The sequence below is a fragment of the Rhinatrema bivittatum genome, chromosome 3, assembly GCF_901001135.1.
Source record: "Rhinatrema bivittatum chromosome 3, aRhiBiv1.1, whole genome shotgun sequence".
Lineage (NCBI taxonomy): Eukaryota > Metazoa > Chordata > Amphibia > Gymnophiona > Rhinatrematidae > Rhinatrema > Rhinatrema bivittatum.
In genome coordinates this window covers 4703533-4727209 of record NC_042617.1, presented here as the reverse complement: position 1 = coordinate 4727209, position 23677 = coordinate 4703533, and the positions used below count along the sequence as shown (strand labels likewise).

At 49.1% G+C, this 23677-nt stretch overlaps 1 protein-coding gene across 5 annotated transcripts in view; it reads left to right on the top strand.

The window, feature by feature from the left end:
- The window catches only part of LOC115086663 (multidrug resistance-associated protein 7-like), a 174801-nt gene that overhangs the window by 42306 nt on the left and 108818 nt on the right, over positions 1–23677 (top strand). For 4 of the 5 annotated variants that reach the window (XM_029592829.1, XM_029592827.1, XM_029592828.1 and 1 more), the window contains exons 3-8: positions 4680–6039; positions 10219–10446; positions 12909–13067; positions 13742–13900; positions 15504–15583; positions 17239–17410. In XM_029592829.1, the coding sequence (XP_029448689.1) occupies positions 4680–6039; positions 10219–10446; positions 12909–13067; positions 13742–13900; positions 15504–15583; positions 17239–17410 (2158 nt within the window). The remainder of the gene's footprint in view (positions 1–4679; positions 6040–10218; positions 10447–12908; positions 13068–13741; positions 13901–15503; positions 15584–17238; positions 17411–23677) is intronic. The other variant, XM_029592826.1, reaches the window with a different exon arrangement.

Genomic DNA, 23677 nt, shown 5'->3' with positions numbered 1-23677 from the left:
TGTTTCCAGCCCCTCTATCTCCTGTTAGGACAGGCAGCAGGGAGTAAGAGCATCCCCGGGTGTTTCCAGCCCCTCTATCTCCTGTTATGACAGGCAGCGGGGAGTAAGAGCATCCCCGGGTGTTTCCAGCCCCTCTATCTCCTGTTAGGACAGGCAGCAGGGAGTAAGAGCATCCCCGGGTGTTTCCAGCCCCTCTATCTCCTGTTATGACAGGCAGCAGGGAGTAAGAGCATCCCCGGGTGTTTGCAGCCCCTCTATCTCCTGTTAGGACAGGCAGCGGGGAGTAAGAGCATCCCCGGGTGTTTCCAGCCCCTCTATCTCCTGTTAGGACAGGCAGCGGGGAGTAAGAGCATCCCCGGGTGTTTCCAGCCCCTCTATCTCCTGTTAGGACAGGCAGCGGGGAGTAAGAGCATCCCCGGGTGTTTCCAGCCCCTCTATCTCCTGTTAGGACAGGCAGCGGGGAGTAAGAGCATCCCCGGGTGTTTCCAGCCCCCATATCTCCTGTTAGGACAGGCAGCAGGGAGTAAGAGCATCCCCGGGTGTTTCCAGCCCCTCTATCTCCTGTTAGGACAGGCAGCGGGGAGTAAGAGCATCCCCGGGTGTTTCCAGCCCCTCTATCTCCTGTTATGACAGGCAGCGGGGAGTAAGAGCATCCCCGGGTGTTTCCAGCCCCTCTATCTCCTGTTAGGACAGGCAGCAGGGAGTAAGAGCATCCCCGGGTGTTTCCAGCCCCTCTATCTCCTGTTATGACAGGCAGCAGGGAGTAAGAGCATCCCCGGGTGTTTGCAGCCCCTCTATCTCCTGTTAGGACAGGCAGCGGGGAGTAAGAGCATCCCCGGGTGTTTCCAGCCCCTCTATCTCCTGTTAGGACAGGCAGCAGGGAGTAAGAGCATCCCCGGGTGTTTCCAGCCCCTCTATCTCCTGTTATGACAGGCAGCGGGGAGTAAGAGCATCCCCGGGTGTTTCCAGCCCCCATATCTCCTGTTAGGACAGGCAGCGGGGAGTAAGAGCATCCCCGGGTGTTTCCAGCCCCTCTATCTCCTGTTAGGACAGGCAGCGGGGAGTAAGAGCATCCCCGGGTGTTTCCAGCCCCTCTATCTCCTGTTAGGACAGGCAGCGGGGAGTAAGAGCATCCCCGGGTGTTTCCAGCCCCTCTATCTCCTGTTAGGACAGGCAGCGGGGAGTAAGAGCATCCCCGGGTGTTTCCAGCCCCTCTATCTCCTGTTAGGACAGGCAGCGGGGAGTAAGAGCATCCCCGGGTGTTTCCAGCCCCCATATCTCCTGTTAGGACAGGCAGCAGGGAGTAAGAGCATCCCCGGGTGTTTCCAGCCCCTCTATCTCCTGTTAGGACAGGCAGCGGGGAGTAAGAGCATCCCCGGGTGTTTCCAGCCCCTCTATCTCCTGTTATGACAGGCAGCGGGGAGTAAGAGCATCCCCGGGTGTTTCCAGCCCCTCTATCTCCTGTTAGGACAGGCAGCAGGGAGTAAGAGCATCCCCGGGTGTTTCCAGCCCCTCTATCTCCTGTTATGACAGGCAGCGGGGAGTAAGAGCATCCCCGGGTGTTTGCAGCCCCTCTATCTCCTGTTAGGACAGGCAGCGGGGAGTAAGAGCATCCCCGGGTGTTTCCAGCCCCTCTATCTCCTGTTAGGACAGGCAGCAGGGAGTAAGAGCATCCCCGGGTGTTTCCAGCCCCTCTATCTCCTGTTATGACAGGCAGCGGGGAGTAAGAGCATCCCCGGGTGTTTCCAGCCCCCATATCTCCTGTTAGGACAGGCAGCGGGGAGTAAGAGCATCCCCGGGTGTTTCCAGCCCCTCTATCTCCTGTTAGGACAGGCAGCAGGGAGTAAGAGCATCCCCGGGTGTTTCCAGCCCCTCTATCTCCTGTTATGACAGGCAGCGGAGAGTAAGAGCATCCCCGGGTGTTTGCAGCCCCTCTATCTCCTGTTAGGACAGGCAGCGGGGAGTAAGAGCATCCCCGGGTGTTTCCAGCCCCTCTATCTCCTGTTAGGACAGGCAGCGGGGAGTAAGAGCATCCCCGGGTGTTTCCAGCCCCTCTATCTCCTGTTAGGACAGGCAGCGGGGAGTAAGAGCATCCCCAGGTGTTTCCAGCCCCTCTATCTCCTGTTAGGACAGGCAGCGGGGAGTAAGAGCATCCCCGGGTGTTTCCAGCCCCTCTATCTCCTGTTAGGACAGGCAGCGGGGAGTAAGAGCATCCCCGGGTGTTTCCAGCCCCTCTATCTCCTGTTAGGACAGGCAGCAGGGAGTAAGAGCATCCCCGGGTGTTTGCAGCCCCTCTATCTCCTGTTAGGACAGGCAGCAGGGAGTAAGAGCATCCCCGGGTGTTTGCAGCCCCTCTATCTCCTGTTAGGACAGGCAGCAGGGAGTAAGAGCATCCCCGGGTGTTTGCAGCCCCTCTATCTCCTGTTAGGACAGGCAGCGGGGAGTAAGAGCATCCCCGGGTGTTTGCAGCCCCTCTATCTCCTGTTAGGACAGGCAGCAGGGAGTAAGAGCATCCCCGGGTGTTTCCAGCCCCCATATCTCCTGTTAGGACACGCAGCAGGGAGTAAGAGCATCCCCGGGTGTTTCCAGCCCCTCTATCTCCTGTTAGGACAGGCAGCGGGGAGTAAGAGCATCCCCGGGTGTTTCCAGCCCCCGTATCTCCTGTTAGGACAGGCAGCGGGGAGTAAGAGCATCCCCGGGTGTTTCCAGCCCCTGTATCTCCTGTTAGGACAGGCAGCAGGGAGTAAGAGCATCCCCGGGTGTTTCCAGCCCCCATATCTCCTGTTAGGACAGGCAGCAGGGAGTAAGAGCATCCCCGGGTGTTTCCAGCCCCTCTATCTCCTGTTAGGACAGGCAGCGGGGAGTAAGAGCATCCCCGGGTGTTTCCAGCCCCTGTATCTCCTGTTAGGACAGGCAGCAGGGAGTAAGAGCATCCCCGGGTGTTTCCAGCCCCTCTATCTCCTGTTAGGACAGGCAGCAGGGAGTAAGAGCGTCCTCGGGCGTTTCCAGCCCCTGTATCTCCTGTTAGGACAGGCAGCGGGGAGTAAGAGCATCCCCGGGTGTTTCCAGCCCCTGTATCTCCTGTTAGGACAGGCAGCAGGGAGTAAGAGCATCCCCGGGCGTTTCCAGCCCCTCTATCTCCTGTTATGACAGGCAGCGGGGAGTAAGAGCGTCCCCGGGTGTTTCCAGCCCCTCTATCTCCTGTTATGACAGGCAGCAGGGAGTAAGAGCATCCCCGGGTGTTTGCAGCCCCTCTATCTCCTGTTAGGACAGGCAGCAGGGAGTAAGAGCATCCCCGGGTGTTTCCAGCCCCTCTATCTCCTGTTAGGACAGGCAGCAGGGAGTAAGAGCATCCCCGGGTGTTTCCAGCCCCTCTATCTCCTGTTATGACAGGCAGCGGGGAGTAAGAGCATCCCCGGGTGTTTCCAGCCCCCATATCTCCTGTTAGGACAGGCAGCGGGGAGTAAGAGCATCCCCGGGTGTTTCCAGCCCCTCTATCTCCTGTTAGGACAGGCAGCGGGGAGTAAGAGCATCCCCGGGTGTTTCCAGCCCCTCTATCTCCTGTTAGGACAGGCAGCAGGGAGTAAGAGCATCCCCAGGCATCTTTTCAGTGCTTGGCTGTAGATTTGGTAATAGATGAGATGTGTTGCACTTTAATTGTTGCAGGGGTGATGAACCCGAGTTTTTTTCCCCTTAGTTACTGAAGTGACCCAGCTTTCCTCTCAGTGAGGTAGAGGAGGACATTTGGCATTTGCTGCCTTCCATTTGGACTGATGCTCTCTCATTATAATGAAAAATTATTCATATTTTTCCGCTTTATGTTGCAAAAGTTTGTATGGCATCCCCTATTTCTGGTAGGGTGTTATGATATGTTCTTCATTCTCACTATAGACCAGATTTTTAAACCTACGCGTGGGCGTAGATTTGTGCACGCAACCCGGCATGCACAAATCTACGCCTGATTTTATAACGCGCGCATGTTATAAAATCCAGCACGCGCATGTTATAAAATCCAGGGTCGGTGCACGCATGTTATAATATCCGGGGTTGGCGCGCAGAAGGGGGTGCGCACTTGTGCACCTTGCGTGCGCCGAGCCCTAGGGGAGCCCCGATGGCTTTCTCTGTTCCCTCCGAGGCCGCTCCGAAATCGGAGCCTCCTCGGAGGGAACTTTCCTTCCACCCCCTTTACCTTCCCCGCCCCCCAGCCCTATCTAAACCCCTCCCAACCTTTGTTGGCGACGTTGTGCCTGCCTCCGGGCAGGCGTAGGTTGCGCGCGCCGGCCAAGTGCCGGCGCATGAGCCCCTGGCACATCCGCTGTACTGGATGCCTCGATCCCACCCCCTCGCCAACCACTCCCCGCCCATTATTTCAAGCCCCAGGACATACGCGCGTCCCGGAGCTTGCGCGCGTCGCCGGGCCTATGCAAAATAGGCCCTTCGACGCACAGGAGGGGTTTTAAAGGGTTACGCGCGGATATTACCGGCGTAACCCTTTAAAAATCCGCCATTATATGTGTCCCAAAAATTCCAGAATTTCATTTCAAAGTGTCTGCTGGTGAGGTGAGAGAGGGGTTGGGCGCTTCTCAGGTTCCTAGTGAAGAGAGATGAATTATTCCCCATAGAATTCTCTTTTTGGAATTATAAGATCTTTGTGCATTGACCTCCTTCCTCTTTTGTAGATTTCCTGGCTATGACAACCTCTCCAGGCCGAGCTGGAAATGCCGGATCCTCGTGTCCTTCCTATTTGCTGTCCTTTCTCTCGCTGATATAATCCTGGCAGCTGTATTTCCACGGCAGGGCACCGTCTCCTTGGAAGTGCTGGCGGGAGCCACCTCAGCACTGGCGTGGATCACGCATGGCCTGGCACTGCTCATGCTCCTGAGGTCCGTGCACGGCCTCTCCCGAGGGCCTCTGGCTCTGGTGCTTCTGGCGCTTCTGCCTTTGCCAACTCTGGTGATCTCTGTGCTGTCCTACTGCCAGTCTTGGGTATCATCCTACGCCCTCCAGCCAGCCTCCATCTCAAGGCTTACCATCGCGTGCCTCCAGCTGGCCTGTCTGGCTGTGTATGTGCTCGCATCCATTGCTCCCGTCCCCAGCAGGCGAGATTTCGACTCCATCAATGATGCCTCAGAACGTGCCCCACTCCTTTCAGGTGCAGGATCTCCGGCCTCCGATGCACAGATCGTTGGTGAGGATGGGGAGAGCTGGCTTTCACGGTTTTTCTACCTCTGGCTGAATCCTTTGCTAAAACATGGGTACCAAAAGAAGCTGAAACAACCCCAAGATGTCTACCTTCTACCTCACAAGCTTCAAACAAGGGCAGTCTTTACCCACTTCAGTAATTGCTGGCAAGCGAAGATGGCCGCTAAGGTGAACGCATGCAACTTCACTAAAAGTGATGGCAGAGGTCGACCTTTGTCCTCTGGACTAGCTGCAGCTGAGAATGATCCCGAGAAGAAGGTGAGCCTCCTGTCTGTGCTCCACTCCACCTTTGGGCTCAGATATTACTCCCTGGGGCTACTTAAGCTGGGTGGCAGCATGCTGAGCTTTGCTGGCCCCCTCCTGCTCAACTCACTGGTGAATTTCATGGAGACCCGGGAGGAGCCTCTGAGCCTTGGGATCTTATATGCCGTTGGACTCTTTGCCAGCTCTTTCCTTGGTGCTCTGCTGTGCAACCAGTTCACATATGAGGTTGACAAAGTGGTGATAATGGTCCGAGCTGCAGTTATCTCCTCCATCTATCAGAAATCCCTGCGGGTCAACGGCACCACCCTGTCCCGCTTTTCCACAGGTGAGATTGTGAATTTCATGAGCATTGACACGGAGAATGTGATCACCTTCTGCACCAGCTTTCATGAAGTATGGAGCCTCCCGTTCCAGTTTTTGGTCAGTGCCTACCTTCTGTACCTGCAGATGGGAGTGTCTTCCCTTGGAGGTCTGGGTCTAATCCTGCTGCTGGCACCCATCAACAAGTACGTCGCCAGCCGCATCATGGAGAGCAGAATCAAGATGATGGAACACAAGGACTCCCGAATCAAGGTAAAACAAAAAATCTAATATGTCTTCTCACTCTTTAGTAAGAGACTGGTTAATCTCTGTTGGGGAGTAGATGACCATGCTGCTCTTCCACTTCAGAGGCTGATGACTCTTAGCAGAAAGGTGCCTCATCTCCACACTGTGGCTATTCAATAATATTTAAAAAGCATGAAGACTTGCAGTATGCTGACACTGCCCCACATAGAAGAATAGTTAGTATGATAGAAAACTATTAACTGGGCAAGGAAGTCATTAAGCAGCTGGACCCAGAGAGTGGTGATCAGGGAAGTGACGCTCAGGGGTAGGGACCAGTTCCATTCAATTGCAGAGGGACTTTAAGGGGAAAGTATGCTTGAATGTGAATGATGGGTGTTGCATGCGGCAGCCCTCAGTACCTCTCTGCCCTGGCCCCGGTGTGGTGTCGTGCACTCCCCTGCAGCCCGGCATCCTGGCTCTGCTCTGCATCCTGTAGCTGACTAGGCACACGCCTAGAAAGTATCAAACTTTATAGTTTCTTGTGGCACCATGAGCGGTCTTGAGGTAGCTGGAAAACCGATTCAGGCTGGACTCTGGCAAAATCTTTCATACATTTTTTTATTAGTGACAAGAAACAAACAAAAGCAAAGACTTATAGAGAGCTATGTTTTGGCAGGGCCTGTTGGACTGACTTAAAGACCAACTGGCTGGCCACAATGTTCCCCCCCCCTTATCGGCAGTCCTGTTCAATATTTATTTAGCTCCCATTGCTAAATTTCTTGCCACTACTTGTGACGGCAACAAAATCTACGCCGATTTTCATTTGTCTGCGTCAAATGTCGAAGGAGATGATGGAACATTTACAGATTTGTCTATCTTCGATTCAGTCTTGGTTACACCACAATAAATTGTCCTTGAACATGTTGAAAATGGAATTTTTGGTAATTAAACAGTCTTTTTCTTTGAAGACTTATCCAGCAATTTCTATAGGAAATTGTTCCTTCAATATTTCTGATTCAATTGAAAGCTTAGGATTACTGATTGATTCCCATTTGTCTTTCAAGCTTCAAATTAAAGCTGTAATTAAGTCTGTTTTTTTTAAAGTTTCGAGTTATTGCAGGTTGAAAACATTTATTAGTTGCTTCTGATTTCCGATTGATTGTACAAGCAGTCATCTTTCCTGTGATTGATTACTGTAACGGTTGTGTATGGATTTGCCATTCTCTACTTTGCAACCTTTACAATTGTTATTGAATTTAGCTGCTCGTCTAATCTCTGACACAAGAAGGAACACTGGCAAACAAATTTCTGGGAACATTTTGTTTCTTCCACAACCTTCGGTGAAACAAGTAGATTTTAACAAGCTGAACACAAATATGCATTTATTATGTCTGTATCACGTACCGTTTGCCAGAAAAGTGTGATAATCATCAAGCATTGTTACGTGTCTGTAGTGGCATAAGCTATAATGGCAATGTTGGCACCAGAAAACAAAACTAAAAATGTTTTGCCACAGATTTTCGTTTGTGATCACTGTCCGATGCTTTGCGGCGTCCAACAATAGTCACCCAGCATGGAGGGTTTCCACTTGCCTTGATACCATTTCTCCATTTTGACAATGTCTTGATGAAACCTTTCACCATGTTCGTCACTCACAGCGCCAAGGTTGTCTGGGAAGAAGTCCAAATGGGAATGAAGAAAACGTATCTTCAATGACGTTGCACTTCATCAATTTGTATGCCTGAAGCAGATTTTCAGCCTGTTCGACATAGTCTGCTGCCTTATAGTTGCCTAGAAAGTTACAAACGACGTTCTTGAAGGCTGTCCATGCAACACGTTCTGCATCTTGCAGAAGACCTTCAAAGTGGCTGTCCTTCATCACAGCTCGGATTTGTGGGCCAACGAAAACACCTTCTTTTATCTTGGTGTCACTTATGCGTGGAAACATTTGCCTGTTCATTCTTGGTGTATTTTAAAAATACAACATGAATTTAAAAATCATAAAAACTACTGTCCAGCAAGAAAATATATGTACATGAGATTATGTTTTAAAATTTCACAATTATTGTAACACAAAATTGGCCATTTCTAAAAAAAATCTTACGTGATATACAAATTTCGAAGTAATATCTGTGATCAGCATAAAAAAAATCTATTTGTAACACCAAAAAGCCTGAAGGAAAAAAAACTTTACCAGTGTAATGAGAAAAGTAGTCCAAGTGCTTACAAGTAAGGAACAGAATTAGTTAAAAGATTCCAAATTATCATTGTTAGTTGCTAGGAAAGTTGTATATACAAATAAAAAAACATACCTTGAAATGTCTATATGCCAATACCAGAAGATGGGAGAGGTAGAGTGTATAGCAGCAAATGATGAGATTGACATAATTTGCATCACAGAGACTTGGTGGAAGGAGGATAACCAATGGGACAGTGCTATATCAGGGTACAAATTATATCGCAATGATAGGGAGGATCAACTTGGTGGGGGTGTGGCACTTTATGTCCGGGAGGGTATAGAGTCCAACAGGATAAAGATCATACAAGAGACTAAATGCTCAGTAGAATCTTTCTAGGAGGTAAAGTTCCCGGATGCAATAAATCATTGCTACATGGAGCATCTTATTTCAAATTTATTTATTTATTTCAAATTTTTATATACCGGCATTCGAGACAGCAGTCACATCATGCTGGTTCACATAAAACAGGGGTGCATAGTAAACATAACTATAACAAGGTGCTGAAAAGGCAGTTACATATAACAGGGTGATAAGAACTTGGATGAGAAGGAAGAGAAAGGATAGGTTATTAATTTACATATGTAAAACAATAGAATGGATAACCAAGGTGTAGTTGGAGATCAGTTGACTATGTTGGCTGATGCAAATCCAACATTACTCTCTGCATCAACAGTACTGTTGCAACTCCAACATTACTCTCTGCATAAAAGGTACTCATGCAACTCCAACATTACTCTCTGCATCAATGGCAGGGGGTGGCAGGAAATTGGAATCAAGCAGTTACCAAGGGCCCTCAAGTTGGCAGTTGGTGAAACAGATAAGTATGGGAAAATAAGTGTGAGAGCTTGCTGGGCAGATTGGAAGGGCTATTTGGTCTTTTTTTGCCGTCATTTCTATATTTCTATGAGAATAGTCGCTCCCCTGTGTGGATTCTCGTGTGTCTTGTGAGGGCACCCTTCTCAGTGAAGCTTTTATTACATTCACTACATGAGAATGGTCGCTCCCCTGTGTGGATTCTCATGTGATGTGTGAGGGCACCCTTCTCAGTGAATCTTTTATTACATTCACTACATGAGAATGGTCGCTCCCCTGTGTGGATTCTCATGTGATTTGTGAGGGCACGCTTCTCAGTGAATCTTTTATTACATTCACTACATGAGAATGGTCCCTCACCTGTGTGGATTCTCATGTGACTTGTGAGGGCACTCTTCACAGGGAAGCTTTTATTACATTCAGTACATGAGAATGGTCGCTCCCCTGTATGGATTCTCATGTGTTTTATGAGGGCACACTTCACAGTGAAGCTTTTACTACATTCAGTACATGAGAATGGTAGCTCCCCTGTGTGGATTTTCATGTGACTTGTGAGGGCACCCTTCTCAGTGAAGCTTTTATTACATTCACTACATGAGAATGGTCGCTCCCCTGTGTGGATTCTCATGTGACTTATGAGGGCACCCTTCTCAGTGAAGCTTTTATTACATTCACTACACGAGAATAGTCCCTCACCTGTGTGGATTCTCATGTGATGTGTGAGGGCACTCTTCTTAGGGAAGCTTTTATTACATTCAGTACATGAGAATGGTCGCTCCCCTGTGTGGATTCTCATGTGTTTTGTGAGGGCACCCTTTTCAGTGAATCTTTTATTACATTCACTACATGAGAATGGCCTCTCCCCTGTGTGGATTCTTATGTGACTTGTCAGGGCACTCTTCTTAGGGTCTGGTCTGGTAACTGATAAGAGAGGGGGTTGTTTTAGACCTAACTCTTAGTGGAATGCGAGATTTGGTGTGAGAGGTAATGGCAGTGTGGTCACTCGGCAGCAATGATCATAATGCAATCAAATTTGACTTAATGACTGAAGGGAGGACGTTAAGTAAATCTACTGCTCTAGCATTTAATTTCAAAAGGGAGACTTTGAGAAAAATAGAAAAGAGCTGAAAGCTTGACTTCCCACCATCCCTAGCTGCTGACAGAGATCCTGCGGGGCATGCGGGTTATCAAGTTCTACACCTGGGAGAAGCACTTCATGTCCAGGGTGAGCCATGAGCGGGAGAAGGAGCTGAGGATGCTGAAGATAATCTGCTATCTGGATGCTGCCTGTGATTACCTGTGGGATGCTCTGCCTGTGCTCATCTCTATTCTCACCTTCATGACCTACGTCCTGCTGGGGCACCAACTCACTGCAGCCAAGGTCAGTTCTCATCCGTTCCCTCTTTCTGATCATGGTCAGTTCTGTCCCATCACCACAACCAGCTCCCTCCCTCATTGCTAGCTCTCTCCCCTCTCACCATGTGTCCAGGTCCTTCTCACCATCTCCAGCCCCCTCCCTCATACCTTCTCTTTCACCATATCCAGCCCCCTCCCTCATCCCTCCCCTCTCACCATGTGTCCAGGTCCCTCTCTTATCCCTCCTCTCTCACCATCTCCAGCTCCCTCTCTCATCCCTCCTCTCTCACCATCTCCAGCTCCCTCCCTCATCCCTCCTCTCTCACCATCTCCAGCTCCCTCCCTCATCCCTCCTCTCTCACCATCTCCAGCTCCCTCCCTCATCCCTCCTCTCTCACCATCTCCAGCTCCCTCCCTCATCCCTCCTCTCTCACCATCTCCAGTTCCCTCTCTCATCCTTTCTTTCACCATCTCCAGCTCCCTCCCTCATCCCTCCTCTCTCACCATCTCCAGTTCCCTCTCTCATCCTTTCTTTCACCATCTCCAGCTCCCTCCCTCATCTCTCCTCTCTCACCATCTCCAGCCACCTCCCACCTCCCTCATCCCTCTTCTCTCACCATCTCCAGCTCCCTCCCTCATCCCTCCTCTCTCACCATCTCCAGCTCCCTCCCTCATCCCTCCTCTCTCACCATCTCCAGCTCCCTCTCTCATCCTTTCTCTCACCATCTCCAGCTCCCTCCCTCATCCCTCCTCTCTCACCATCTCCAGTTCCCTCTCTCATCCTTTCTTTCACCATCTCCAGCTCCCTCCCTCATCTCTCCTCTCTCATCATCTCCAGCCACCTCTCACCTCCCTCATCCCTCCTCTCTCACCATCTCCAGCCACCTCCCACCTCCCTCATCCCTCCTCTCTCACCATGTCCAGCTCCCTCCCTCATCCCTCCTCTCTCACCATGTCCAGCTCCCTCCCTCATCCCTCCTCTCTCACCATCTCCAGCCACCTCCCTCATCCCTCCTCTCTCACCATCTCCAGCTCCCTCCCTCATCCCTCCTCTCTCACCATCTCCAGCTCCCTCCCTCATCCCTCCTCTCTCACCATCTCCAGCTCCCTCTCTCATCCCTCCTCTCTCACCAGCTCCCTCCCTCATCCCTCCTCTCTCACCATCTCCAGTTCCCTCTCTCATCCTTTCTCTCACCATCTCCAGCCCCCTCTTTCATCCCTCCTCTTTCACTGCCGTATCCATCTCCCTCCCTCATCCTCTCTCTCTCACCATCTCCAGCTCCCTCCCTTATCTTTCCTCCCCATCACTGCAGTCAGCTGTCTGCCTCATCTCTGTACCACACCATCACAGCTACATCTCACCCTATCCCCTCTCCCTCACCACCACAGCCAGTTCTCCCTCTCTTCTCTCCTCACAGCACCATTACAGGCAAGTGCCTTCCTCATCCTGCCTCCTCCTCTATCATAGTTATCTCCTTCACTCATCTGTTTCCCATACCTCAGTAAAGACCTTTCTTAGCTCCCCCTCACACAGTCACCGCTATCCCTCATCTATTCCTTCCACTTCCTCATGTATAGGCCAGATGTTCACTGAGGATAGCTCTGAGAAATGCCAAATAATTACTGTTGCTTCTGTCAATGTCTCAGCAGCCTATGACAGTGTCAGCCATCGAATGCTGCTCTGGAAAATCTACGACATGAAGGAGGGTAACCAGCCAGCCTGTATGATCCAAATACCTATAGAAAAACTACCATTTTTATGATAAACTTGGAGGAAAATGCAGGTGCTGGTACCTCCCTAGAACAAGGCGAAGGAGCAAGCAATCCAGCCATCATATGCAGCTTTGTTTATACGTCAACCTCATCTCTTCTTCTACCATCAAGGCTACTTCCTCACCCCATCACAACATGCTCCCTCCTCCATCTTTCTCCCCCACCCCGGCTCCTCCGAAATCTCACCTCTACTGCCACAGCCAGCTACTTCCTTGTTTTTTTCCCCATCCCAGTCACCTCCCTCCCTCTGTTGCTTCCCTCATCTTAAAACCACCTCCCCCCTACGCTTCCTCCTTAGTCTCCAAGGATTCTTCCTACCGCCCACCTTCATCTCTCCCCCTCCTCACCTTCCCTCATGGCCACAGCTCCCTCACTTCAGAAGTGAAGGAACCATCCCAAGATCCAAGTTTCATCTTGCAAAGTGAGCCCTGTTTTGCTGGGTGACATGATCATGCCCTGTGGAGTTGATGTGTTTCTTGTTTAGCAGGTGAGAGCAGCTGCGTTAGACACGCACTGACCCTGTCTTTACTTTCTGCTCTCCTTGGGGGTCTCTAGCACTTGTCTCAATGCCGGACACGCCTGGACAGGTCAGTGGATGATGGAGATTTTATAAATGACTGAATATCACAGCATGTCCCGCTCCCCTGCCTGTGTCTCCTGTGCTTCCTCTCTGCCTGGCTGCATGTTCACTCCCTCTCCTGTCTTCTGCCTCAGGTCTTCACGGCCTTAGCCTTGATTGGGATGCTCATCTTTCCCCTCAATATGTTCCCCTGGATGGTGACCCAAATACTGCAAGCCAAAGTGTCTGTGGATCGGATCCAGCGGTTCCTTGAGCTCTCGGACCAGGACTTGGACGGCTATTACAGCGGTGGTATGTATGTATTCATTTCTGGTAAATAGGAATGACCGAGTACCGTGTGAGGAGACCCCACAGGGACACTGAAGGTCAAGTACATGAAGGAAAAGGCAATTTGAAGGGGAGGCTCTTTAATCAAATCAAAACTTGAGAGGAGGTGGGGAAGGTTATTTGGGAAAGCATGAAAGTGGGCTGAATGTGGAAGATACTTTTCTGAGAGCTGGACCCTGGGGTGAGAATACTCCCAGAGGGAGAGCTGTGTCCATCTGCAACAGCTAAAATGCCACAGAGGCTGGCGGCAACTTTACAGACCGACAGGTTTAGTGAGGTGTCTGAGAAAGTGAACTCCTGCCCTTGCTTCTGCTTCAAGAAATCTTAATCTATAAAGGGAGCAGCAGCCTCTGTGCTGTTTCCCTGCTGAGATATAATTACATCTCTCTTTCTCACAAGTATAAGCAGCCGGTCATGTGCACTCTGTTCAAAAGCATTTGTCTGTGACCTTTTCCCTTAGGCTCTGAGTCTGTGCTCTCCAGAGGTGGCTGTAAGCACACGCACACGCGCAAGCATGCATGCACTCTTGCACGCTCACTCACTCACTCACTCACTGTAGTGGAGCTGCTTGGTGAGGAGCCAGTGCCAAATGTAATGCGACCTCTCTGGATCTGCTTCCTGATTCTCTTCTGCTCTCTCAGCTGCCGCCTCTGATCCAGACACGGTGCTGGAACTGAACCAGTCCACGTTCTCCTGGTTGCCTCTCTGCAGCGATAGCACTGACCATCCTCTGTCCAGAGAGGAGCCAGAACAGAGGGGGTCCCTGGAGACCTGCATCCACCATCTGGCAGTGAAGAAGGTGAGGACCAGAATCAGAAGTAAATAAGGGAGGTCATGGAGAGATACTCAGCAGAGACATCTCCATGGGAGAGACAGCAAGCCTGGTCACTCACCCGCTCATTCACTCAGCCCACACACACTGATTCACAGTTCTCTCCACTCACTCATCCAAGCATCGCTCACTCACCCACACACTGATTCCCACTTCTGTCCACTCACTCATCCAAGCATCGCTCACTCACCAACACACTGATTCCCACTTCTGTCTGCTCACTCACCCACACACTGATTCACACTTCTGTCCACTCACTCATCCAAGCATCGCTCACTCACCCACACACTGATTCCCACTTCTGTCTGCTCACTCACCCACACACTGATTCACACTTCTGTCCACTCACTCATCCAAGCATCGCTCACTCACCCTCACACTGATTCCCACTTCTGTCTGCTCACTCACCCACACACTGATTCACACTTCTGTCCACTCACTCATCCAAGCATCGCTCACTCACCCACACACTGATTCCCACTTCTGTCCATTCACTCACCCACACACTGATTCCCACTTCTGTCCACTCACTCACCCCTCACACTGATACCCACTTCTGTCCGCTCACTCATCCAAGCATCGCTCACTCACCCCACACACTGACTCCCACTTCTGTCCACTCACTCATCCAAGCATCGCTCACTCACCCCACACACTGATTCACACTTCTGTCCACTCACTCATCCAAGTATCACTCACTCACCCCACACACTGATTCCCACTTCTGTCCTCTCACTCATCCAAGCATCACTCACTCACCCCACACACTGATTCCCACTTCTGTCCACTCACTCATCCAAGCATTGCTCACTCACCCCACACACTGATTCCCACTTCTGTCCACTCACTCATCCAAGCATTGCTCACTCACCCCACACACTGATTCCCACTTCTGTCCACTCACTCATCCAAGCATTGCTCACTCACCCCACACACTGATTCCCACTTCTGTCCACTCACTCATCCAAGCATCACTCACTCACCCCACACACTGATTCCCACTTCTGTCCACTCACTCACCCCACACACTGACTTCCACTTCTGTCTACCCTCTCACCCCACACACTGATACCCACTTCTGTCCACTCACTCATCCAAGCATCGCTCACTCAGTCCACACACTGATTCCCACTTCTGTCCACTCACTCATCCAAGTATCTCTCACTCAGTCCACACACTGATTCCCACTTCTGTCCACTCACTCATCCTAGCATCTCTCACTCAGTCCACACACTGATACCCACTTCTGTCCACTCACTTATCCAAGCATCGTTTACTCACTCATGCCTCCAAGTATGAATGTACTCTTTTGTCCATTCACTTATTTAAGAATTCTTCACTCACTCACTCCACACTCTGACTCCCCTTTCTGTCGATTCACGTATCCAAGCATCGCTCACTCATTCAGCACAAGCACTGACTTCCACTTCTGTCCATTCACTTATCTAAGCATCACTTATTCACTCAGCTATGGACTCTCCTGATTCATTCACATAATTTTCTTATCTATTCACTCAGGGGCTCTTTGGTTCATTCCTGTACTCACATTAAAAAATATTTTTTATTTCAGGGGACATTGCTGGGAGTTGTTGGGAAAGTCGGCTGTGGGAAGAGCTCTCTGCTTGCAGCCATCACAGGAGAACTTAACCGGTAAAGTCCAGGAAGATGCCCTTCTGCAAATCAGGGCCATTCGTGAGGGTGTGGGTGGTCTGTAGTCAGGGCTATGCATGAGAGGAGTAGTCCTGTGACAGGACCATCTGAGAGGTGTGTGATCTCAACTTAGGGTCATGAGAAGAGGTCTGATCACATGGCAGGTCAGGGAAAGGGGGAATGAAAATGTAAAGCAAAAGAGATGAAAAATGATAGGGGGTGAATGTAGAGAGAGATGGATGAATGCTATGGGAATGTAGAGAGAGATGGATGAATGCTATGGGAATGTAGAGAGAGATGGATGAATGCTATGGGAATGTAGAGAGAGATGGATGAATGCTATGGGAATGTAGAGAGAGATGGATGAATGCTATGGGAATGTAGAGAGAGATGGATGAATGCTATGGGAATGTAGAGAGAGATGGATGAATGCTATGGGAATGTAGAGAGAGATGGATGGATGCTATGGGAATGTAGAGAGAGATGGATGGATGCTATGGGAATGGAGAGAGAGATGGATGGATGCTATGGGAATGTAGAGAGAGATGGATGAATGCTATGGGAATGTAGAGAGAGATGGATGGATGCTATGGGAATGTAGAGAGAGATGGATGGATGCTATGGGAATGGAGAGAGAGATGATTGGATGCTATGGGAATGGAGAGAGAGATGGATGAATGCTATGGGAATGTAGAGAGAGATGGATGGATGCTATGGGAATGGAGAGAGAGATGGATGGATGCTATGGGAATGGAGAGAGAGATGGATTGGTGTAGAGAATGTAAGAGAGGGATGTTTGAAGTATATATATGTATAGAGAGAGGGAAAATGGAGAGGGATGAAGAGGATGTGAAGAATGATGAAAGAGAGGGGCAGTAGAGAATGGTGAGGGAAAGTTCGGGGAATGGAGTGAGATGTGGGGGTTTTAGGGAATGGAGAGGGAGAGAGAGAAGAAGGGCTGTGGAGAATGGAGGAGAGGGTGTGAAGAAGGGAGAGAGAATGGGGAATGGCAAATGGCAAGGAATGGGGAGGGTATGGGAAATGGGGAGGGAGAGGGGTTGTAAAGAATGGGGAGAGTGAAGAATGGAGAGGGAGATGGGTGTGGAGAATGGTGACAGGGAGGGAAAGGGGGGTAGGGGAATGGGGAATGGGGAATGGCGAGGGATGGGGAGGGGTTGCAGAAATGAGAGGTATGGGGAAGGGGTGTGGAGGATGGTGAGGGAGAGGGGGTGTTGGGAGGGGATGGGGGAGGGGATGGGGAAGGGGTGTGGAGAAGGGAGAGGGGGATGTGGGAAGGGATGGGGAGGGGATGCAGAATGGAGATGGATGGGGAAGGGGTGTGGAGAATGGAGGGGGAGAGGGGGTGTGGGGAGGGGATGGGGAAGGGGTGTGAGAGGTCCCAGGTTGAGTCTTCACAGCTCAGCTCGGCTGGTGAGTGGGGGAGGTAGTTGTGGTTGTTACTCGAGGGTGACACCTATGGGTCAGATTGAGGAGTGCTGCTGCTGCTGCAGGGATGGGTAAGTGGGAAGGAGGAGAATCTCGCTCCTGGCACGAGATGCCAGCCCTGCTTCTGACTGAGGAGCAGGAGGAAGGAAAGCAGAGTGCGGGGCTGTGGGGAACGGGGTCACATCCTCCTCTGCTCTGTCCTTCTGCAGGAAAGATGGCCGTGTCCGTGTCGTGGGCCTGGAACAGGGCTTTGGCCTGGTGGTTCAGGAGCCGTGGATCCAGTTTGCCAGCGTCAGGGAGAACATCCTGTTTGGGAGAGGACTGCGTTCCCGATTCTACCAGGAAGTGCTGGAGGCCTGTGCGCTGCTTGATGACCTGAAGGTGCCTCCCTGATGACCTTAGGCTCTGTTTGGCCCCGTTCTGCGGATAAATAGGCTGAGCTGCTAACCCTGGGAGGGGTCCTAAGCTGGTAAAGTGGATTAGCAGCGGGCAGCGGGGAGCAGTGGTAACCGCTGCTCTCTCTCTCTCTCTGAGTACAGGGCAGTTTCTCAGGCATCAGACCGGGGCGCAGTAAGGAAAAGCTTTCTGCTGAGCACACAAAGATCTGCCACAGGGAGCGCACTCCAGACGGCCTAGAAAACATAAGGCAACTACAACTTAATGCAAAAAAGTAAATTCATTCTTGTGGGGAGTAGTAAACAATGGAGGATGACTGGGCCCCCAAACAGGAGGGAGACCTGGGACATTGTCATACAAAAGTGAGAAAAAGCTTGAGCTACAGAAACAGAGAATGCAACACTCAGCAGCAATGCAACACTGCCCAAACTGAGGGCTGTCAAACACAGCGCCTCACTCACCCCACACACTCACTCCCACTTCTGTCCACTCACTCATCCAAGCATCGCTCACTCACCCCTCACACTCACTCCCACTTCTGTCCACTCACTCATCCAAGCATCGCTCACTCACCCCTCACACTCACTCCCACTTCTGTCCACTCACTCATCTAAGCATCGCTCATTCACTCACCCCACACACTGATACCCACTTCTGTCCACTCACTCATCCAAGCATCTCTCACTCACCCCTCACTCTCACTCCCACTTCTTTCCACTCACTCATCCAAGCATCGCTCACTCACCCCACACACTGATTCCCACTTCTGTCCACTCACCCATCCAAGCATCACTCACTCACCCCTCACACTGATACCCACTTCTGTCCACTCACTCATCCAAGCATCGCTCACTCACCCCTCACACTCACTCCCACTTCTGTCCACTCACTCATCCAAGCATCGCTCACTCACCCCTCACACTCACTCCCACTTCTGTCCACTCACTCATCTAAGCATCGCTCATTCACTCACCCCACACACTGATACCCACTTCTGTCCACTCACTCATCCAAGCATCTCTCACTCACCCCACACACTCACTCCCACTTCTGTCCACTCACTCATCCAAGCATCGCTCACTCACCCCTCACACTCACTCCCACTTCTGTCCACTCACTCATCCAAGCATCGCTCACTCACCCCTCACACTCACTCCCACTTCTGTCCACTCACTCATCTAAGCATCGCTCATTCACTCACCCCACACACTGATACCCACTTCTGCCCACTCACTCATCCAAGCATCTCTCACTCACCCCACACACTCACTCCCACTTCTGCCCACTCACTCATCCAAGCATCGCTCACTCACCCCACACTGATACCCACTTCTGTCCACTCACTCACCCCACACACTCACTCCCACTTCTGTCCACTCACTCATCCAAGCATCGCTCACTCACCCCTCACACTCACTCCCACTTCTGTCCACTCACTCATCCAAGCATCGCTCACTCACCCCTCACACTCACTCCCACTTCTGTCCACTCACTCATCCAAGCATCGCTCACTCACCCCTCACACTCACTCCCACTTCTGTCCACTCACTCATCTAAGCATCGCTCATTCACTCACCCCACACACTGATACCCACTTCTGTCCACTCACTCATCCAAGCATCTCTCACTCACCCCTCACTCTCACTCCCACTTCTGTCCACTCACTCATCCAAGCATCGCTCACTCACCCCACACACTGATTCCCACTTCTGTCCACTCACCCATCCAAGCATCACTCACTCACCCCTCACACTGATACCCACTTCTGTCCACTCACTCATCCAAGCATCGCTCACTCACCCCACACACTGATTCCCACTTCTGTCCATTCACTCATCCAAGCATCGATCACTCACCCCTCACTTTGATACCCACTTCTGTCCACTCACTCATCCAAGCATTGCTCACTCACCCCACACACTGATTCCCACTTCTGTCCACTCACTCACCCCTCACACTGATTCCCACTTCTGTCCACTCACTTATCCAAGCATCGCTCATTCACTCACCCCACACACTGATACCCACTTCTGTCCACTCACTCCTCCAAGAATCGCTCACTCACCCCTCACACTCACTCCCACTTCTGTCCACTCACTCATCCAAGCATCACTCACTCACCCCTAACACTCACTCCCACTTCTGTCCACTCACTCATCCAAACTGAGACCGGCCTCCCCACCAACATCCCTGGGACCGGCCTCCCCACCATCCCTAGTGCCTGGAAGAGGTCAGTCCTTCGAATCAGCCATGACCATTGGATCCTCAAGGTTGTGGAGTATGGCTACTGTTTATTTTTCTCTTGCCTTCCTCTGACCCAAAATATTTCAGTCTTCAGCACTGACTCATCTGTCTGCCTAATTACAATTGGAGGTGGAGCCTCTCCTCCTCCAGAGAGCGCTATAAGCCACACCCTCTCAGGATTTAGCAGTCCCCAAGAAATCAGGGAATTAAGGCCTACACTGAGCCGGTGAAGGCTGGACAGGCTGCTGCTCCAGGAGAGGTTCAGGATGAACTTTAATTCAGCCAAGGACTGGCTGGTGGTGTGTGCTGGATCTCAGAGATACTGAGGCGCGCATTCTTACACATCCTGTCCATGAGAAGCTTGAAGGACACGCACTACCAGTACATGGTGCTCCCCTTCAGCCTGTTGGTGGCCTCAAGAGTGTTCACAAAATGCCTTGTGATAGTAGTGGAGCATCTTGATCGGCAGGGAATCTGCGCACTCCCGTACCTGCTCACGGATCCATCTCTGTCCTCACAAACCTGATTATGGCTTCTCCAGTCCCTGGGCTTCTGTTACAAATTCACTCTGTGGATATGGCAAAACACAAGGACACATAAGGTCATAAGAACATAAGACTTGTCATATTGGGTCAGACCAAGGGTCCATCAAGCTCAGTGTCCTGTTTTAACTGTAACCAATCCAGGCCACGAGAGCCTGGAGGATCCCAAGGGGTAGAGAGATTCCAAGCTGCTTATCCCAAGAATAAGCAGCTAACCTAACCTCTTTAGTCTTTCCTAATAGGGGAGCTGTGCCATCCCCTTTATCATTTTGGTCGCCCTTCTCTGTATCTTTTCTAATTATGCTGTATCTTTTTTGAGATCAGAACTATACACAGTACTCAAGATGATGTTGCACCATGGAGTGATACAGAGGCATTATGATATTCTCTGTTTTATTCTCCATTCCTTTCCTAATAATCCCCAGCATTCTGTTTGTGTATGATATATGAACACAAGATGAGGAGGCACCATGGAGTGATACAGAGGCATTATGATATTCTCTGTTTTATTCTCCATTCCTTTCCTAATAATCCCCAGCATTCTGTTTGTGTATGATATATGAACACAAGATGAGGAGGCACCATGGAGTGATACAGAGGCATTATGATATTCTCTGTTTTATTCTCCATTCCTTTCCTAATAATCCCCAGCATTCTGTTTGTGTATGATATATGAACACAAGATGAGGATGCACCATGGAGTGATACAGAGACATTATGATATTCTCTGTTTTATTCTCCATTCCTTTCCTAATAATCCCCAGCATTCTGTTTGTGTATGATATATGAACACAAGATGAGGATGCACCATGGAGTGATACAGAGGCATTATGATATTCTCTGTTTTATTCTCCATTCCTTTCCTAATAATCCCCAGCACTCTGTTTGTGTATGATATATGAACACAAGATGAGGATGCACCATGGAGTGATACAGAGACATTATGATATTCTCTGTTTTATTCTCCATTCCTTTCCTAATAATCCCCAGCATTCTGTTTGTGTATGATATATGAACACAAGATGAGGATGCACCATGGAGTGATACAGAGGCATTATGATATTCTCTGTTTTATTCTCCATTCCTTTCCTAATAATCCCCAGCATTCTGTTTGTGTATGATATATGAACACAAGATGAGGATGCACCATGGAGTGAAACAGAGGCATTATGATATTCTCTGTTTTATTCTCCATTCCTTTCCTAATAATCCCCAGCATTCTGTTTGTGTATGATATATGAACACAAGATGAGGATGCACCATGGAGGATACAGAGGCATTATGATATTCTCTGTTTTATTCTCCATTCCTTTCCTAATAATCCCCAGCACTCTGTTTGTGTATGATATATGAACACAAGATGAGGATGCACCATGGAGTGATACAGAGGCATTATGATATTCTCTGTTTTATTCTCCATTCCTTTCCTAATAATCCTTAGCATTCTGTTTGTGTATGATATATGAACACAAGATGAGGATGCACCATGGAGTGATACAGAGGCATTATGATATTCTCTATTTTATTCTCCATTCCTTTCCTAATAATCCCCAGCACTCTGTTTGTGTATGATATATGAACACAAGATGAGGATGCACCATGGAGTGATACAGAGACATTATGATATTCTCTGTTTTATTCTCCATTCCTTTCCTAATAATCCCCAGCCTTCTGTGTGTGTATGATATATGAACACAAGATGAGGATGCACCATGGAGTGATACAGAGGCATTATGATATTCTCTGTTTTATTCTCCATTCCTTTCCTAATAATCCCCAGCATTCTGTTTGTGTATGATATATGAACACAAGATGAGGATGCACCATGGAGTGATACAGAGGCATTATGATATTCTCTGTTTTATTCTCCATTCCTTTCCTAATAATCCCCAGCATTCTGTTTGTGTATGATATATGAACACAAGATGAGGATGCACCATGGAGTGATACAGAGACATTATGATATTCTCTGTTTTATTCTCCATTCCTTTCCTAATAATCCCCAGCATTCTGTTTGTGTATGATATATGAACACAAGATGAGGATGCACCATGGAGTGATACAGAGACATTATGATATTCTCTGTTTTATTCTCCATTCCTTTCCTAATAATCCCCAGCATTCTGTTTGTGTATGATATATGAACACAAGATGAGGATGCACCATGGAGTGATACAGAGACATTATGATATTCTCTGTTTTATTCTCCATTCCTCTCCTAATAATCCCCAGCATTCTGTTTGTGTATGATATATGAACACAAGATGAGGATGCACCATGGAGTGATACAGAGACATTATGATATTCTCTGTTTTATTCTCCATTCCTTTCCTAATAATCCCCAGCATTCTGTTTGTGTATGATATATGAACACAAGATGAGGATGCACCATGGAGTGATACAGAGACATTATGATATTCTCTGTTTTATTCTCCATTCCTTTCCTAATAATCCCCAGCATTCTGTTTGTGTATGATATATGAACACAAGATGAGGATGCACCATGGAGTGATACAGAGACATTATGATATTCTCTGTTTTATTCTCCATTCCTTTCCTAATAATCCCCAGCATTCTGTTTGTGTATGATATATGAACACAAGATGAGGATGCACCATGGAGCGATACAGAGACATTATGATATTCTCTGTTTTATTCTCCATTCCTTTCCTAATAATCCCCAGCATTCTGTTTGTGTATGATATATGAACACAAGATGAGGATGCACCATGGAGTGATACAGAGGCATTATGATATTCTCTGTTTTATTCTCCATTCCTTTCCTAATAATCCCCAGCATTCTGTTTGTGTATGATATATGAACACAAGATGAGGATGCACCATGGAGTGATACAGAGGCATTAGGATATTCTCTGTTTTATTCTCCATTTCTTTCCTAATAATCCCCAGCATTCTGTTTGTGTATGATATATGAACACAAGATGAGGATCGCACCATGGAGTGATACAGAGGCATTATGATATTCTCTCTTATTCTCCTTTCCTTTCCTAATAATCCCCGGCATTCTGTTTGTGTATGATATATGAACACAAGATGAGGTCACACCATGGAGTGATACAGAGACATTATGATATTCTCTGTTTTATTCTCCATTCCTTTCCTAATAATCCCCAGCATTCTGTTTGTGTATGATATATGAACACAAGATGAGGATGCACCATGAAGTGATACAGAGGCATTATGATATTCTCTGTTTTATTCTCCATTCCTTTCCTAATAATCCCCAGCATTCTGTTTGTGTATGATATATGAACACAAGATGAGGATGCACCATGGAGTGATACAGAGACATTATGATATTCTCTGTTTTATTCTCCATTCCTTTCCTAATAATCCCCAGCATTCTGTTTGTGTATGATATATGAACACAAGATGAGGATGCACCATGAAGTGATACAGAGGCATTATGATATTCTCTGTTTTATTCTCCATTCCTTTCCTAATA